This window comes from Anguilla rostrata, chromosome 1 (assembly GCF_018555375.3).
Source record: "Anguilla rostrata isolate EN2019 chromosome 1, ASM1855537v3, whole genome shotgun sequence".
In the NCBI taxonomy this organism is placed as follows: Eukaryota; Metazoa; Chordata; class Actinopteri; order Anguilliformes; family Anguillidae; genus Anguilla; species Anguilla rostrata.
In genome coordinates this window covers 2827337-2847344 of record NC_057933.1, presented here as the reverse complement: position 1 = coordinate 2847344, position 20008 = coordinate 2827337, and the positions used below count along the sequence as shown (strand labels likewise).

Sequence of the window (20008 nt, the reverse complement as noted above, 5' to 3'; positions counted from 1 at the left end):
GATAGGCGATTGCTGAACCGTGTTCTCGTTCGAAGTAAATCCAGAAACTCTAGGCATAGTAGCCTACCAATAGGATACAAAAGCACATTTTTTTCAGCAGCGTATGTTCATAATACGTATTTGCGGACATTTTAAAGGGACATTTTGTAATGTTGTCATTTTGACTTACTTAAAGGGCACCCTTAAATATAAATAAATAATGTTCATCTGATTCACTTGAAAAAGAAAAAATACACACAAACACTTTAGAAAAAACATTAAAAAATTAATAAATGAGATTTTATTCATGCATGTCAACAAAAAACACATGGCAAAAGTAAGGTAATGAAGAACAGTACAATAAAACACACTACATATTTGCCCCACAACAAGCAATTGACTCATAAACATATATAGGCACAAGAAATAAGTATGGTAAGAAAGAAAGAAACAAACAAAAAAGCATTTATTTATTTTGTATACAACACCCACGATTTCATTTCTTTGAGTTTCTTTAAACTAAATGTCTCAACAAAAAAATAAGATAAATGAAAATTTACTTTAATCTACATTTTTTTAAAAGTTTGGAAATAGAAAAAGTATACTGGTAATTCTAAAGCATAGATATATTTTTTTTATTGTGGTCATAGTTTATAACTGGTGTAGAACACTGAAGTCTGGTGTTCTGTGAATACTGACACTGTTTCCTCAGAGAAGATTTTATTTAACAGATTTTCTGGACTGCATGTGATGCGTAATACCTGTGTGCTCTTCTGTACTAGGCTAGTATAATTACCTATCTGTTTCATAATTCAATTTGGAAAAAAAAAATGTACGTTTCATTTCCCACATTCTAGCCCGCATTTTGAACCTCTTGCACGTTCAGTACACTGAGGAGAGGGAACTCCTCCCAGAATACACTGCTCCCTCCCTGGCTTTGCATGCTCTCCCGAGCTCCTCCCCCCTCCTGGAAATGGAAGTTCTGATAGGACCTAGGGCTGGGGGACTCCTCCCCCAGCAGGGGCTGGGTGGAGTCTGACCGCAGGTAGACTGTAGTAGGGGGGTCGGCCTGGCTCAGGTAGGGGTTGGCGAAGACAACGGTGGCGTAGGGAACCACTTCCTTGGCCGGCTCGGCACCGCCGGAGACGTCCTTGAGGGATTCTCCAAGGTCGCTGGGGTCACCTCCCTGCAGCCAGAGGTCGTCCATGGTGGGACCCACACTCTCGCCCTTCTCCGGCTGCCCCTCAGGCACGTCCAGCAGGCTGAACCAGGACAGGTGGACAGGCACCGGGTCCTGGATGTCCTTCATGTTCTGGAAAACTGGGTAGTCCTTGAAAAGAAGAAATACTAGAATTTAGTCATGGTCGCGTGATATTATGGGAAGACATAAGGCACTTTGAGATGGATGGCATCAGTTCGGAGCAGTAATGGCCATTCGAAAAAAAAAAAGAATAGTCTGTTTAATTTCAAATCCAGGATGCTGTCACAATACTAAGTGTTGTGTCACTGCCCCAATACTTCTGCATTTCACTGTACACAAGGCTACTTTCCCGTTTTGATATTACTTTGGTACCTGTTGGAAAACTGAACATACAGGGAATAACTCGGTGACCTCTGTGCCCAGTGAACTGAGTGACCTCTGAACTCTGATTGTCTGCTGATGCCGGATGTCCAATCACAGGGTGACTTAATGAAAGTGTACGCCTGCTGATGCCGGATGTCCAATCACAGGGTGACTTAATGAAAGTGTACGCCTGCTGATGCCGGATGTCCAATCACAGGGTGACTTAATGAAAGTGTACGCCTGCTGATGCCGGATGTCCAATCACAGGGTGACTTACTGGAAGCGTGTCCCCCTCGGTCCAGGTTTTTATGCTGCTGTTGGCGGGATCGGGAATCATGGGCCAAAAGTGCATCTTCAGACTAGAGAGAGAGAAAGTGGGGGGGGGGGAGTGAGAGGAAGAGAGAAAAAGAGAGAGAGGGAGAGAGAGAAAGAGAGAGGGAGAGAGAGAGAAGAAGAGGGACAGAGAGGCAGAGAGGGAGAGAGAGGGCAGAGAGAGAGAGAGAGAGGGGAGGGAGAGGGACAGAGGGAGAGAGAGAGAGAGAGAGAGAGAGAATGGCAGCACATTACCCATGAGTCTGTGCAGTAGCGGGAAAGTGAGGTGCAGAGGAAGTGCGATGTTGGACGGCTCACCTGTCATGCTTGCTGAAGCAGGTAAAGCAGGCGACTATAAAACACACCATCAGACCCACACAGGTCAGCACCACTATGAACACGTCACTCCAGGCATCTGAAAGCATTGCACAGTAAATATTAAACACATCACACTACCAAAAACTGAATTAGCTTATCCTGGTGTGAGCTCTTATACCCAATCTGCCATTTTAGTGAGGGTGTGAGCCAGGGGTCATCAACTACTGCTGGCTGGGGGCCAGATTCTCTTTACAAATTCTGCATTCAGGCCAAACACGTTCCACAAATGAGTCATATAACAATGCATGCATTACATGTACTGTACATGTATGCAAACAAAGGGGATGCCTTCTTACAATACGTGCTGTAGCCATTTCACTAACCACGCACTTCCTTAGTTCACACGTTCACCAAAGATGGCGCTCTATACAGATTCATAACAGGTGCACACCTGTGTGTGGAGAGTGCCTGATTGGGAGGAAGCACACAGTTTTCCACCATGGAGTCCCTGTGTGTGTGTGTGTGTGTCTGAGTGCACTTGATAGGATGTTTGGGACACTGTTCTCAATTAAGCAGCCCAGCTGGCTTATAGGCAATTAATAGCAGCACAGGAAAACTCAACTACAATACGTAAATAGCTACTAATTGTTGTGATTCTCTCACGAGTGGGAGGTATGCTGGTTCTGGAGACTCAGATTCAGACACAGCTGGCCTTGCTGAATAGCCCTAACGTTCACTGCTGTTTGACTGCCGCTCTACCTGTCAGATACTAAGCTCCACTGTTGTTTCTACAGCCATTTTAAGTGCGCTTACTGCAAGTCACTGCGGTATAAGTGTGTCAGCTAGACGGTTCCATTGTAACTATGAAAGGGTGTAAGAGGTGTGTTTACCTGGAGGTCCCGTCTTCAGGGTGACGATGGTCCCGTTCACCGTGCCCCCCTCTGTGCTTGCCGAAATAAAGGCCTTGTATATGGACACGGGTTTCAGATTGGTCAGAATCACGCTCCTCTCTGTCGGCTTGAAGCGAACAACTACGGGACAGGAAAAGGAAGTCAGTCGTGGGCTGATGTGATTGGTGAGAAAACAGCGGATATGCGATTTGTCACACAGGGGGAAAGTGGGCGGGTGTATCGCGTTGCACTGCTGTCTCCAGGTGTATAACCCAAGGCGCACACAGGTACACAGGTACACCTGGGACAGTCTGGCCACGCCCAGTTGTACCTACCTCCTGGTCTTCCCGCCTCATCCCAGTAGTAGATGACGTAGTTCTGGATGATTCCGTTCCTTTGGTCCAGTGGAATGTCGTCCCAGGTGAGCTTGGCGCGGGAGTGGTAGATCTCCCCTACTTTCATACTGGGGGCTGCGGATGGAGCTGTTACAGCAAACCCAGAGTTTGTGTTTTTAGATGCAAAGCACTTCATAGACCTGGCTTGTAAGTAACAAACTCACTAACTCACTGGCTCAAGCACGCACACACTCAGTTACTCACTCGCTCACACACTCACTCACTCATTCATGCACTCTTTCACTCACTCGCTGACTCATGCACTCTTTCACACCCTATTGGCTATCAAGGCAACCATGCAAGGCACCACTGCCTTGATCACCAATGGGGTGTGAACAGGTGAACGAGAGCCATTCATTGTAAAGCGTTTGAGCAGCTGTTCTTGTTGTTGGCAAATGTGCTATATAAACGCAGCCCATTGACCATTTTAAAATCACCAATGATCCATCAACTGCAAGCCGATCGCCGTCAACCAGGAAAGGTTATTCCATTACCATTAACTGCAACCCGTTTTTTGAGCACTAGATGGCAGCATTGCGCCAGCTTTGTGATGACACTGCCGCAACACTTGTGTCACGTCCCCAGAATAACGAACTTGAGTTTGACTCTGCGGTAAGCCAGCCACATCTCTCCTTTGTCTCCCCCTCTGTTTCCCCCCTCTCTTTCCCCCTCTCTGTCCCCCCTCTGTTTCCCCCCTCTGTTTCCCTCTTCTCTTTACCCCTCTCTTTCCCCCTCTCTGTCCCCCCTCTCTTTCCCCCTCTCTGTCCCCCCTCTGTTTCCCCCTCTCTTCCCCCTGTTTCCCCCCTCTCTGTCCCCCTCTCTTTCCCCCTCTGTTTCCCCCTCTCTTTCCCCCTCTGTTTCCCCCTCTCTGTCCCCCCTCTGTTTCCCCCCTCTCTGTCCCCCTCTGTTTCCCCCTCTCTTTCCCCCTCTCTGTCCCCCCTCTGTTTCCCCCCCTCTTTCCCCCTCTCTTTCCCCCTCTCTGTCCCCCCTCTGTTTCCCCCCTCTGTTTCCCCCCTCTCTTTACCCCCTCTCTTTCCCCCTCTCTTTCCCCCTCGCTGCTGCGCGGGTTAGCGGGCACCAGGACGCGCGTGCGCCACACCCACCTTTCTGCAGGGAGTAGCCGTGTGCGGTGCGCGGGAGGCCCGTCCCGTTGTGGTACCTGGGGTACACCGAGAAGGAGTAGGGTCTGTATGGCTCCACACCGGCTGGGAACACACACCAGGGAGCGGCGTGGGAGGGGGTCTCATTAATGCCACACGTCCATGTTTTTCATGCACTCAAAAATAATTAATTTTGGGGTTTACCTAATAAAATTATGGACAGTGGTTGCACAAATTATTATTATTTCAGTTGATAGTGCAGGACATAAATAAGGGGTTTTCAACAGGCTTTGATCCAGGGACCCCCACCCAGACTCAAAGGCATCCTGGGGACCCCCATCATAAGTTTAAAAGGCCCATATTAAAATTGGGGTGATGTGCAGAACTGGGGCGGTACCTGAGATCCGAGCCACGGTCTCGTTTGGGCCCAGCAGGAGGAAGGACAGGAAACTGGGGTCCGTCTGGAGCTGGGGGCCCCACTCCACCACGTAGCCCACGGCGACGGGCGAGACCGGGCGGGTCCAGGCGACCTGCAGACTCGTGTTCCCCGCGGAGGAGACGGTGACGTCAGAGACGGGCTGCATACCTGGGGGGGGGAGAGAGAGTGTGGCTGTACAGGCATGCACACACATGTGCACACACACACACCCACACACGCACTCACACACACACACACACACACACACACACACACACACACACACAGTGCTAAGCAGGTGAAGTGATGTGGGTCATACCCCAGTGCTTGTAAACACGCACTGCAGTGGCGCTGGACTCTCCTGCAGAGTTGCAGGCAGTAATGTGCACGGCCCGGGTGTATTTAGGGAGGATGGCCACACAGTGGCGCTGCTGAGTCCTGCACACGGTCCTCTTCTGCCTTCCTCGGCCGGGGGTGGAGCTCTGCAGGAACACGTGGAAAGACACGTTCCTCCCATTGGCTCGGAACTGGTCCGAGGGCTGTGATTGGATGAAAAACACACAACGGGAGAAGAGTTTAGCGAACAGATAAAATTTATTCAATTACAGACCATTTGGAAAAAAAAAAAACAAGAAATGCACCCATGCAATGGAAACGTCTTCGCAAACAATGGAAAGTTCAGCAGCGGTTCAGCTGCTGCCGTTTAGCCTAACTGTGGTGCTGATTTTTCTGTGTGAAACATCTTTTTGTTAATCTGGTGGCCACCAAACTCACAACATTGTGTAAGAATAACACAAAATGTAGGGGAAATGTTTTATGAATGCATGTATATATGCAGCTAACTTGTACAAAGGGCTATCACTCCAGAAGTCCAAAAATCTATGGAATTGAATTTTTTTAATGTGCTTTAATAAACACAGGGCAGAATGTGACATTATCATGGGGCAGCAGGATAGATTAATTAGCCCCACCTTCCAAAGGAGCTGCACGGAGAGCTTTGACTCCTCCAGCACCTTCAGCCACACCTTCAGCCTGCCGGTCGGAGCTGGAAGAAAAGGGGAGGGGCCTTGTGAATCACATGACACGCAGTCCCGGTCATCGACTGGAGCAGAGCATTCCGCGGTACGGCCACGGCAGGTCGCCACGGCGACCGTGACTACACACAACCCAATGCGGAGCTGAAAAAATAAAATAAAATTGGCCGAATTATGAGAACCTCTTCATGTGCTCATGTGCACCCTCGTGAATCAACTCAAGGGGTGTGACAAGGGTGGGGCAGGAATTGGGCACAATGGGGGTGGGGGTCGAGGGGAAAAACGAAGGCGATCTGGGACTCGTTTCTACAGCTAACTCTGCGCCTGAAATAAATGTTATAGCGCTAGTGCTGTGTTTCAGCCGCGCTAAATGCACTTATATGTAAGTTACTCCGGATAAGAGCACCAGCTGAACGGCTTCCTGTAAAATGCTAAAATGCAAGACGTCTGAAACGTAAGCGACTGCCGATGGGCGGAGCTCGGCGTAGCAGCGTACCCTTCTCCCCGATGCCTCCTGTTAGGCTGTTCCCCCACTCGCTCCAGGGTCCTAGGCCGTACCGCACCCTCATCTGGACCCGGTAGTCCATCCCATGCAGCAGGCCACTCAGCTGCAGCGCCCCCAGCTGGTCTTCCTTGGTAATGTGCTTCTGCGGGACAAGAGACAGCACAATGTAGCACCAATTGGCATCTGAACCCTGGAGACATAGTCGATCAAGACTACAGAGCACACTTGGTCCCTAGGCATTTTACTGTGTAACACAATGGTTAGGGTAACTGTGAGGTTGCAGGTTTGACTCCCAGGTGGGGCAAAGCTGTCCTACTCTTCAGCAGGGTACTTAACCTGAAATTCTTCAATAAATGTTATGTTTCTCTGGATAAGTGTTGACTAAATGGCTAAAATGTAAGGTAATATAAAATGTGCTGTAAACTGTTGTAATAAATGTGTAGTAAATAGACAATAAACAGGGAGCAAAATCGGTTCTTTAGTATGTTGTAACCATTTTGGTCAGGAACTGACCAGATTGTATTAAAAAAAAAAAAATAAACATCAGTTTTTAATGTGCGAAGTGTATGTTTTTAATTAGTTTCTATATTAATTCTCGCATAAATTAAGTCTGCGAAGAGTTTGAAAAAAAAAACAAACTCAGAAGTAAATGTTGTGACAGTTTTCATCTCTGTGGTGGAAGCTGGGAAGCAGTTTAGTTCTGTGGGAAATATTGTTAAATTGTTAGATATCGGTAAACGTGTGTTTGTGCGGTAAACGTGTGTTTGTGCGGTAAATGTGTGTTTGTGCGGTAAATGTGTGTTTGTGCGGTAAACGTGAGTTTGTGCGGCAAATGTGTGTTTGTGCGGTAAATGTGAGTTTGTGCAGTAAACGTGTGTTTGTGCGGTAAGCGTGAGTTTGTGTGGCAAATGTTTGTTTGTGCGGTAAACGTGAGTTTGTGCGGTAAATGTGTGTTTGTGCGGTAAATGTGTGTTTGTGCGGTAAACGTGAGTTTGTGCGGCAAATGTGTGTTTGTGCGGTAAATGTGAGTTTGTGCAGTAAACGTGTGTTTGTGCGGTAAGCGGAGTTTGCTGGCAAATGTTTGTTTTTGTGCGGTAAACGTGAGTTTGTGGGTAAATTGTTTGTTGATATGGTAAACTGTGTTTGTGTGCGTAAACGTGAGTTTGTGCGGCAAATGTGTGTTTGTGCGGTAAATGTGAGTTTGTGCAGTAAACGTGTGTTTGTGCGGTATGCGTGAGTTTGTGTGGCAAATGTTTGTTTGTGCGGTAAACGTGAGTTTGTGCGGTAAGCGTGTGTTTGTGCGGTAAGCGTGTGTTTGTGCGGTAAGCGTGTGTTTGTGCGGTAAGCGTGAGTTTGTGCGGTAAACGTGTGTTTGTGCGGTAAACGTGTGTTTGTGTGGTAAGCGTGAGTTTGTGTGGTAAACGTGAGTTTGTGCGGTAAACGTGAGTTTGTGCGGTAAACGTGTGTTTGTGCGGTAAACGTAAGTTTGTGCGGTAAACGATGGGAAACGCGCTCCTACCGTTACGGTGGTCCACGCCTCTCCGTCCGCCGTCCTGAAGCGCGCCTGGACCGCCAGGTTCGTCCTCACCCAGGCCTGCTGCTCCGAGAGCCGCCAGCGCAGGCTCAGGCAGCCGTACGCGCACGGCTCCGCCCTCACGTCCTCCAGCACCGGGGGGTCCAACTTCGCTGAAACAGAAACAGGAAATTAAAAAAACACGCGATGATGAGATCGGGCCGTTCGCCACCGCTACGGCTGTCACTGGCACACTGACTAGCACAGGGGTCTAAAACCCTGGCCCCGGAGAGCCACAGGGTCTGCTGGGGTCCCCAGCCCTGGCCCTGGAGAGCCACAGGGTCTGCTGGGGTCCCCAACCCCGGTCCCCCACTTTAGTCTCCTTTAAAATACAGTACAGTGCAATCTAACTGCGACTGTATTCACCGCTTAGTGGTGAACTGCATTCTGGAAAGTGAAGAGTACAAAGACATTCGCAGAACATAAATTAAGTACATTCACGCAACATTCACGCTAAATACGCATATCTCTGATACAATTAGGACAGAACGGGAGAGATCACATTCTAATGAGGTTGTTCCCGTGGGAATTTCAGGACCGCTTGCTCAGATACGGAAAAAAGCTGGGAATAAAGGAATTATGGAAGGAGACCAGGATCGCTTCTTTAATAAATGAAAGGTTTCTTCCCCCTTTGCGTGTATCCAAGGCGTCGGAAAAGAGCATCCAGAAAGAAGCTGTTCAGACTGAGGAATTATAATGCGACTACTACAGTGCGAATTACTGCAGAGTGCATCTGCGAAATCTGCCAAGGGGCTGCTCAGTGAGATACTCAGTTAATTAAACTCTAAAAGAGTTTACATAAGTCAAAAAAGTAATAACGTTTACTCTACCAGAAGAAAAAAGCACAACTATAATTACGTACAAATACACAGTTAATTTATATGGCCAATTATGCACCGCTGCCATTACAATGTTTAGCCACTTAAGCACTAAATACATAATTTTGTTTTGTAATTTCTTGTTTTTTTTTTATTTGTTTACTTTAACAGCTCAGTTTTTTTATTTTTTTATTTATTTATTTATTTATTTATTTATTTATTTATTTTACCTGACTCTACGGGCTCCAGGAACAGAGGTTCTGATGACACTGTTCCCAGTGCATTCTGGGCCGTCACAGATATCCTCATTCTAGTGTAGAGGATGAAGCCTTCGCGCGGAATGATGCAGGAATGCCGTCCCACAGGCAGCGGATAGGCTCGGACGCTACTCCGTGTTTGGGAATGTCTGGGGAAAAAACCAGGGAGAGAAAAAGGAGATGCAGGACCCAGAGGCGAATCCGGTCCCCTCGCCAACGGGTCACCCGCGCCGGGCACAACCTGCCCCGGGTCCAGGGGTGTCGTGTAATTAACCTACAGTCTCATAAAAAAATGGCGGAACAGAGGAAGGGGCGGGGCTTGGGGGACAGGAAGAGAGTACGACCGTGTGAAGGGCGGAGTTTACTTGGGAAGAATTTCTCTACCAGTCTGTGACACACATCACAGACACACGGCCATAGTGTTCACCTGCAGGGTCAATGGTACTGGCCTGGTTCTGAGTCACTACCAGACCATGGAGCTCATGCACTCACAGCACCAGGACCGTAAAAAAGGCAGTCCTGGGACCTGTACTGTAAAAGGATTAACTACCCAGCAGTCCTGGGATCTGCACTGTAAAAGGATTAACTACCCAGCAGTCCTGGGACCTGTACTGTAAAAGGATTAACTACCCAGCAGTCCTGGGATCTGCACTGTAAAAGGATTAACTACCCAGCAGTCCTGGGACCTGTACTGTAAAAGGATTAACTACCCAGCAGTCCTGGGACCTGTACTGTAAAAGGATTAACTACCCAGCAGTCCTGGGACCTGTACTGTAAAAGGATTAACTACCCAGCAGTCCTGGGACCTGTACTGTAAAAGGATTAACTACCCAGCAGTCCTGGGACCTGTACTGTAAAAGGATTAACTACCCAGCAGTCCTGGGACCTGTACTGTAAAAGGATTAACTACCCAACAGTCCTGGGACCTGTACTGTACAAGGATTAACTACCCAACAGTCCTGGGACCTGTACTGTAAAGGTTAACTACCCAGCAGTCTGGGACCTGTACTGTAAAAGGATTAACTACCCACAGTCCTGGGACCTGTACTGTACAAGGATTAACTACCACAGTCCTGGGACCTGTACTGTACAAGGATTAACTACCAGCAGTCCTGTGATCTGGACTGGTGAAGGATTAACTTACCCAGCAGTCCTGGGACCTGTACTGTAAACAGGATTACTACCAGCAGTCCTGGGACCTGTACTGTAAAAGGATTAACTACCCAGCAGTCCTGGGACCTGTACTGTAAAAGGATTAACTACACAGCAGTCCTGGGACCTGTACTGTAAAAGGATTAACTACCCAGCGGTCCTGTGTGTGGTCTGGTGGCAGACTACCTTTTCTCCGGGTGCAGGGTGTAGTGTGTTTACCTTATCTCTGTGTGCAGGGTGTAGTTTGTTGGGAGGTGGGTTTCTGCTCCTGTGTCCCACTTGCAGGTGAGGGTGTAAGGCTTGGTCAGGTTAGTCAGGCAGGTCAGGTTCTGTGGGGCGGATGGTGGGTCTACACACACACACACACACACACACACACACACACACACACACACACACACACACAGTGAATTAATGTGGCAGTGAATTATCACACAAATGCACGGATAAACACACCTATACACGCACGGACATGCATACGCACACACAAATAGACCAGGTTTAGGGACCCCAATGGACCCTGTGTGCTCTCTAAATGAACTGCATCTCATTACATTACATTACAGGCATTTAGAAGACGCTCTTACCCAGAGCAACTTACACAACTTTGACATAGCATTTTACATTGTATCCATTTATACAGCTGAATATATACTGAAGCAATGCAGGTTAAGTTCCTTGCTCAACAGTACAACAGGAATCGAACCCGTGACCATTAGGTTACAATACCAGTTCCTTACACATTATACTACACTGCAACCCACATACCCCTCACTCACATCCCCTCACCCACATCCTCCTCACCCACTTCCACCTCACCCACATCCCCCTCACACATCCTCCTCATCCGCTTCCCCCACTCACATATCCTCCTCACCCACTTCCCCCTCAACCCACATACCCCTCACTCACATCCCCTCACCCACATCCTCCTCACCCACATCCCCAACATCCACTTCCCCGTCAACCCCACCCCCTCACCCACATCCTCCTCATCCACTTCCCCCACTCACATATCCTCCTCAGCCACATCCCCAACATCCACTTCCCCCTCAACCCACATACCCCTCACCCACATCCTCCTCATCCACTTCCCCCTGAACCCCACCCCCTCACTCACACCCCCCCATCCACATCTCCCTCACCCACATCCTCCTCACCTACTTCCCCCCCCCCCCCACCCACACCCCCCTCCCCCACACCCCCCCCACTCACATCCCCCTCGGACAGTCATGCCCGTGGCGATCTGGCAGTCTCCCTCTCGGCACACGCAGCACTCCAGCACACCCTGGCTGTCCGAGAAGCCGGGCACGGTGACCGCGGAGATCCTGCTGCTCTGATTGGCCGGAGGCAGCCCGGCGAGGATTTGCGTGTTCAGGCGCCACTCGATGTGGAAGTTCCGCCACTGAACCAACGGACAACTCTCTGAGACAAGGCAGGAGGCGTTGAAAGGGGACCCCAAAACCACCACCGGAGGCTGGACCTGTATCTCAGCACAGGGGATACCTCTTGCCACTGTGGGGTCACAAGAAGGCAAAACAAGTTTTTTGGGGGGTTTTTTTGCATTCATAAATGGGACTGACACAGTGAAAGACAAAAAAAATGGTTCAATTTACAATGACATTGAATGTTTAATGAGATGAGCTACCCTTTTTTTCCCCTCAAGTTTTCCCTGGCTATCAGCATGACGGAGAGCTTCTCCCGTAAACAGAAAGCAGTGAAACTTTTCTTTGTTGTGAGAATGTGCTCCTGTCCTCCCCCTCCCCCGTCATACCGCCACCCTAACATACCGCCAGTCACCCATTATGTACAAACGTCCTCCAGTGTGAACCCGCTGTATTTCTGTGTGCCACTTTAACGCGTGCCGCTGTCTATGTAAATGGCTTCCGGGCGGCTCGTCCAGCGTGAGGCGCTGTTTCACCCCGTGGACGGGCACCACGGTTGGACACAGAACCCAGACCGTGCCAGTGCCAACCGTTACCCCTCGCCTGGGTAATGGGAGAGCTTCAAAGGGCCCGGGACGATGTGACGTCTGGCTGCTCACCGGCGCCCCCTGCTGGCCCCCTGCCCGGTGAGCGGCGCAGGGTGCGAGTTCCGTCGAGTTCCGTATTCCGTACGAGCGCCGCTCCCCCGTCACAGCGTAAGAAGGAAGGCCCTGTGATTCCCTAATTCTTGCGGCTGACGTCTCTCAGGTTTTGCGACATGTTTTTACTGACATGAACGTTACGACAGCAACACCGCAATATGCCAGCAACACAGGACAGCAAGTACAGTCACTGTAAACACACGTACTTCAAATTTTAAAAAACTGTCACAGCGACGCTGTATTGGAGGATTGCGGACTTACACTGGTGACTGAAGATCATAAAAAAGCTGTTAAAACTGTGCCAAGCATGCCAAGGAGGTAAAAACAAAAAAAAAACAACACACAGAGCTTTAGAAAAGTAATCAGTCTACTTCCTTCTTTACAACAAGCCAATTGTCACACAGTTTCAAAACCCACGCCAGCCTCACATTGCGAAACATCGACTAAGAAATCATGGACTCCGCCGTCTAGTTGACTATCTTGGCGAAATGCTGGTGATTGGATGTGTTTGTTTAAGGCAAACTGTAATACTCACAGATTTCAGGTTGAATCGAAACCGCGAACAACGTCGCGATTACAAACTTCCACAGCAATTCCATGGCGACAAGACCTGGAGAGCAACGTAAATACATGCATTATGAGGAAAATATCACCTCTGTACAAAAAAAACGACTTAATCTGGCTCTCACTCGTCGCTTCCTTATGGCGTATCCCAAATTAACAACAAAATAAGATCGGAACAAAAAAACTATTGGAAGAAAACTGTTCATGAGATACATTTCTCTTGTTCAAATTGTTTTTATTTAATCTTGTCAATCTTAAAAGGTCATTCACATAACAAGCAAAACAATGCAAACTAGACATTATTTTCCATTATTCCCATTCCATTCCATTAAGATTTCATTTTATTAGATGATATATATATATATTTTTTTTGTGTGGAAAATATCAGTGAAAATACTGGCCAATAATTTCACTGTTAATACTACCACTACTTCTACTACTACTACTACTACTAATAATAATAAGTTGCTAACCTCAGTTATAAGTCACCCTTAAGTAGATATTGAGCTTCATATATGCAGTCCATTTTACTTCAGTTTGTTGCTCCTGAGTAATTCGTAGGTCAGGTCTGATCGTTGTACTTTCAGTAAATATCTGCTCCCGGAGTTACCATATCCACAGCCTTGCTGTTCTGATTGCTGTCCTGTCTTCCGTGGGCTGAACTGCTTGGGGGGGGTTATCTGTTCCTGCAACACATATGACACAACTTCCTGAACACTTGTTTCCATGGAAACAAACCTTCTTCTCACAAACCCTAAATGACCAAACATTTAAAAAGTACCAGTAAAGTTACAAAAAAAAAAAAAAGACTAAAAGACAATATGAAGTAATCAGATCAAGTAATTAATTTACTAATTTAACAACCACCTATAAATCTGAGCTATTTTCCCCATTTTAATTAATACCTTCTCAATAAATAAATAAAGTAATAAAACTCTGGCCTACTCAACCACATTACATCAGGTGGATAATCAGTACTAAGTATTACTGGTGGGCACAGCTGATATTAGAATTAACTTAAATCAATGATGTCAAAAAAAACTCGCTAAGCATGTACCTCTTGAAATCTGTGAATGCAAAAGCACATAATATTATACTTATGTGAGTAGGCCTTGCACTTAAAAGTTTTCTGAAAAGCATATTAAATTTATTTAGTTCACAGACAGTTTCCACTTTTTGGCTAATGCACTGTTAGCACGTTGCATTTTCTCTTTGTGAAAAATAATTTTTAATGAACTGAATAAATTGAATTTGAACTTAAAAAAAAAACAGTTTAAAATATTATTCATTGTTGGTGATTCAGTACGTTAAAAATAAATAATCACGCGGGGCCTTTATTTATCGAGTGCGTGGCAGTTCACACAGTAGCTCCACAGGCCAAAACAGCAGGACGGACCCAAAACAGTTTATTATTCAGTCTAACCGCGGCTTTTCAACGTCACCGGCATGCTGTCACTCTAGTGAGATTTTCCAGCACTCTATTATTACACTTTTAGGAAACAAACCGAGATTTAACTCAGCTCTGGAAATCTGAAGAATGAACAATACAGTGCATCAATATTACAAAGCCCAATGCGGTATTTGTCCCTTGTTATGAATATTAATCGTACGTTAACTGTGGCTCGAGGAGTCTCCTCAGTTATTACAAACATTGCGCAAAGAGCGTTTAAATTCATGCGTGTCACCCAAGCTAAATTAAACAAGTTTAGCAGCGGCTGAATATTAAAGACAAGCTAAATTGTATTCATATGAACATGGTTCAGTGTACCATGACTTTATTTACAACATACATATGATGCATTTACTATCCATAGTATATCCAGACTGTACCACAACATACTCAAGTAAAATTAAGATAAAACAAATAGCACGTAATACTTACAACTTTGCCGATATCTCGGGTCAAATTAGCCAATGGTTCGCAGACATGGGCTCCCCATCTACCGCCTGGGACAAGAACGAATTAAATATGTACAGTGTTAAAATAAAACAACGGGTGTTCCTGCTATAACGTTGTTGTACAGTGATGGACGGTGAAAAACAGTAGTTGTCATGGAGGTTTTTTTCTCTTCCTCCGCGTTCTGTCAAACTGTCTGGATATACAGACAGCCGCGTGCGCGCGTGTTGCGTTATCTCCATCCCGGAGCGCACGAGAGACGTGGAAGGTCAGTGGCGGTTGCAAGGAGCTGCCAAACCGCGCGCTTGTGAAACCTCCGGCCCCTGCCTCGCGCTCCATGCCGGATCTCACGCGAACAACTCCATAACCGCTCACAGTTTTGATCACAAGCGTGTGTTTGCCAAAGCCACCACTGACAGACTGACAGAATTATTCACAAAGCATTTAAATACCCATTTTCTTCATGTTAACTCTGAGCTTGTTTGGAATGACAGCAGTTCTGTGATTGATTCGTTATTGAATTGTGTTTGAAACATTTTAACCCTGCAAAGTGTAAGATTACAAATATGTGATTAGAATGTTACTTAATCGAACATTCTGATGCTGATGTAACAATCACTTCTGGTAAACTGGTAATTGAAAGCACTGGTATTCCAGAACATTGATTTAATAACATTCCAAAACACCTACTCTTCAGAGGGTTAAAGCCGACCTCCACAATTCAATTCCCATACCTTTGTGGTTGTATGGGTGAAAGAAAAAATATTACACAGAGGACAACATCCGTGTTGTACATATGACAACAGTGCATTTCCATAGACTCCTTGCAAAAAGAAATCTATGCCTTGTTACAAACAGATAATTAACCATTCGATTAACAACAACAACAGACCGGCCTGGGTCACCCACGCGCTCTCGATAATAAGGATGTCGCTACACCTGCTGCTGTGTGTCCGCGAGCGTGTGTGTGTCTGTTTTTTTTTTTGGGGGGGGGGGGGGGGTTAAATGGGCCAATCTTGCCCTACCTCTGCTCCTAGAGATTAATCTCGTATAATAATCCTACATTAAGCGCATATTTATTTGGGGTTTCTCCATAAAACAGAAAGCAAGAGACGGCGGAGACTCATCGATATTGGAGAGGCGCTCTCGCTTTGGTTGTAATCCAGCGCGCGTTTGCAGGGTAGGCTCAAGAAAGGGCCATTCAACTTGCCCTCAATGCGCGGCGCTTATCTGTCCCGTGCACAAAGGCCGTCCACGCGCTGAGCTCCTATTCGGAATTCCGGCTTGTTCGTGGAAGGCTAATTGCCCGCGGTTGCAAAATGCGCTTTACTGCCTGTAAAATTGCTTTGGAAAGAGCGGGTGAAAGAACCGTTGTTTAGGCAATTTATTATTTTCATTCATTTGCTTATTTATTTTATTTATCATATATATTTTTATATAGCCTACGGTTTCCGCTCCAGCAGCATTATGATTTAATGTGCTTGTAAACATAATAATTGAAACTGCCGCCATTTTCTCATATTCGCGCAAAGCCACAGTTTAGGCAGAAAGATCATATTTGTTTTCCGAGGTAAACACGCATTGACTAAGAAAAATAATGAAATCACAACGAAAATGAAACGTGCGGGAGTTTTTAAAAGGCCAGCGGCGGTACCAAAAGCGCATAACACCCACTTATAAAGAGAGCCCAACACATCAGCAGGATTTTCAGACTGGTCGCTGCCGACATGCTCCCTATTTCTGCCATGGTATAATATGCAAGGACCATTAATGGGGTAATGCATCTGAAAAATAGAAACTCCAATGCATTTTTATGATGATATGTATTCATCATCTTTAAAAAATAATAATATTAATGAATTCTAACATGGCATGCCATATCTGTTTAGTAGCTTACAACATTCATCACGTTATAAACGGTAGCATGGCACACGTTCATGTTGCCCTTATGAATTATTGTCATACACCATGCATATGGTACTATGCTTAAGGTAATGTCTTATGCACATTTGCTCCCCAGCCCCTACCCCTGCCCACCCACACAATAAATATTATAGTTAGTGTAAAAGTTCATTGGTTCCACCAAAGCTAACGATGTTAGCGCATCCTAGCCTCATCCATTCTCACATGCAAGAGCTGGCTTTGTTGTTTCTTTGTTCTGCATGTATTCAAGATATCTCCTATTCAGTAACAGGCTAACAGTAGACACCCTCAAGAGGGAACAATGATAAAGGTATCATGTATAATCAACTTAATTGAACTGTACGGAACATCACAATCATTCCAGACACATAACAAAATGAATGCACAATAAATATGCAAGAAATGTGTCTTACGCCTAGTGTGGGGTGCAGATGAGGCCTGCCAACGGATTGAAGAAGAGCTACAGGAAGACTGTAGAAAATAAATACATTAGCTAACTAGTTCACCAATCCATTGCCTCAAGTCCATCGATTGAACTTCACGTCAAATACCTCATCCCCATCAACATGTTAAAATATTCTCAATTATCAATATTCTCAAAATATTTTAGAGTATTGAATATATATATATATATATATATATATATATATATATATAGAGAGAGAGAGAGAGAGAGAGAACAGATTTAGATGTTCACCGATATAAAATTGGATCGAATTCCTCTCTGAACACGCCCTCGGCTGTGGAGTCAAAGCCATTTTCATTTCATTTGCGTCCTCCTCAGAAATATTCACTCAGACTAAATACATTGTTGTTGTAAAACAACCCGTGTGGGCATGAAGTCTCAGGAACAGTGAGACTCCTGCATAGGTGACTTAGGTGCATTAACTGTCTTAACTACTACTTGTATTTTTTCCATAGACTGCGTTGTTGCCGTTCTCGTTGTTAGTGTTAATCAGTTTAACCTTCAGGGTCCAAGTTGAACTATGCGGTTGTTCCCTGCACTTGGACCGGTACTTCTCTCTAGGGGTTTCGTCATACTTGTTCCTGGTTATGGTTATACACTTTGTTGTACGTCGCTCTTTGTTGTTAGCGTCTGCCAAATGCCTATAATGTAATGTAATGTAATGCATAATGTTTTCAGCATGCGCACTGAAAAAGATATGGTTTCAGTCATCACTATAATAACTCAATCCATGTTGCGTTGTCGCGGGTCCCGTTAGCGATACCGAAGTTCTGCTTGGCCAGCACTGGTCAGAGAAGTTTTTACGTCGGGCTCGTTTTGTTCCAGACAATCGACACCACCCGGAGATAACAACAATATTTTGTACACAATATTTTTTGGCATATACACAACGGCGAAACGGACAACAATGATAATTCCTCCAGATAATTTTCGAAGAAAACAGTGGATGCTCTGTCAAGATATCTCCGTGTTCGCAAGTTTTAGTAGGTCTAAAAATGACTATGGATTTTGTTTCGCTGGATTCTTGCCATAGCATACTGATTTAATCATAATTTGTGTCGTCTGTGGATCTCGGAAACTCAAAGAAGGTGAGGACCCCCCCCCCCCCCCCAAGCTTGTTTTACCACCCTACGTGTTACAAAGTAAAGGACCGTCATTGCAGAAACATCAGAACAGATATAGAACAGTGCGTTTTAACACTTTGAAATGGTATATTGAGTGACCAGACTGACTGAAAATTTCACCATAAAAACATATAACAGAATGAATGCAAATAAACCCACCCCTTAAGGGGTTAATCCTTTAGATGCCAGTATGATTCCAAAACACTCTTGCAGATCCCCGAGAATTTACAAGGAAACAAGTTACAAACCAAAGCGAACAATCGCAATCGGCGAAAGAAGAATTGTTCATCAGCCACGTACAATGGAAGCAAAGTCACATGCCACCTCACCACCCCCCCCCCACCCCCACCCCCACCACTCCTTCCTATGTCGAGAGCTTACCACACATTATGACACATCCTTAGTGTAGCAATCACATCTTACAGGAACACAAATGGTAAATGTCCTTCTACTTATAATGAAGTTACATTGAACCTGGGTCGTGGGCCTTGGGGTCTGGCTGAGCGTTTATGATATCCTTTGGCCTCACACCTGCAAGTTTGGGCGTATACGAAGCTACGACCTGATAACTCTCAGGTAATCCTTCATGGGGAAAAAAACAAAACAAAACAAAAAAACCAATCTCTACCACTTCCTCTTCTGGGTGATTCTCAGGCTGGAATCTGGTTTCTAGTTAACAGTGTAGCAAATAACACGTGACCAGTCCAGAATAATGTGTGTGTGCGTGCGTGCGTGCGTGTGTGCGCGTGTGTGTGTGTGTGTGTGCGCGTGTGTGTGCACGTACACACTGGTAGACATGTAATAACACTTCAAAAAAATCAAAAGACAGAGCACAAAAGACAAGACGCAAGAGTTGATCTCACGGCGCGTTAGTTTCCCCACCGCGGGGCGTGCAGTTCGATAGTTTCCCCACCGCGGGGCGTGCGGTTCGACTACGCCAGAGAGCTCGAGCGATCAAAACACAAACCCCGGAATGCCCGGAACGTTCCGCACACAAACCCACAGGCGTGACTCAAAACTGGCCACTGCAGAACTCACGCGTCACGCAGACGGACCCTCACCTTCCGGAACGTTCCGGTCTGCCCACCGGAGTGTGCGCGGCACGGCTTTCTCCCCCCAGCTGGAAGAGATTCGGCTCCTCTGATACGGCCCAGGGCGGCCGAGTCTCAGCACGAAGGGGAAGTCGAAATGCCAGCGTACAGAAGTTTCACTTTCCAAGGCCTGGTCATGAGGGAGGGACAGGCAAGGAAGAAGTGAGGCCAAAATGTAAGGGGGGGTGGGTGGGGGGGAGTTAGGGGGATACAGGTGTGTGTGTGTGTACGGTGTTGTGGAGATACGGAGTTGTGGAGCAAGGTGTGTGTGATGAGTGATCAGGGAGTTGGGAGTACAGGTGTGTGTGTGTGGTACAGGAAGTTGGGGAGATACAGGTGTGTGTGTGTGAGATACAGGGAGTTGGAGAGGCACAGGTGTGTATGGGGGCTCTCTCTGGTCGGTGGGGGAAGGAAGTGTGAGAGAAAATTACCCAGAAGCCTCCACTGTAGTTTTTTCCTTCTTTGGTTTAGTGAAAAAGTTTCAGCCCTCTATTTTCTGTTGTTGTTGTAGCTCCTTTGTGTTTGCACCAGCTCCAGAGCCA

At 46.4% G+C, this 20008-nt stretch overlaps 1 protein-coding gene across 4 annotated transcripts; it reads right to left on the bottom strand.

Moving 5' to 3' along the window:
- Nucleotides 1-253: 253 nt before the first annotated feature.
- Nucleotides 254-19630, bottom strand: csf3r (colony stimulating factor 3 receptor). 4 transcript variants are annotated; one of them, XM_064347930.1, is made up of 18 exons: nt 19437-19630; nt 14848-14912; nt 13576-13651; nt 12937-13011; nt 11531-11830; nt 10535-10664; nt 9137-9312; nt 8035-8201; nt 6507-6657; nt 5948-6021; nt 5296-5515; nt 4956-5144; nt 4562-4663; nt 3399-3545; nt 3064-3204; nt 2174-2270; nt 1821-1902; nt 254-1309 (listed from the first exon to the last, which is right to left on the bottom strand). In XM_064347930.1, exons 4-18 carry the CDS (start codon nt 12998-13000, stop codon nt 833-835), a joined length of 2517 nt encoding a protein of 838 aa, XP_064204000.1. In that variant the 5' UTR covers nt 13001-13011; nt 13576-13651; nt 14848-14912; nt 19437-19630; the 3' UTR covers nt 254-832. The 4 variants fall into 4 exon arrangements, with proteins under 4 accessions (XP_064204000.1, XP_064203834.1, XP_064203755.1 ...); XM_064347764.1 differs by having other exon boundaries at nt 13439-13651; nt 19437-19575; XM_064347685.1 differs by lacking the exon at nt 19437-19630 and having other exon boundaries at nt 13439-13651; nt 14848-15113.
- Nucleotides 19631-20008: the final 378 nt, after the last annotated feature.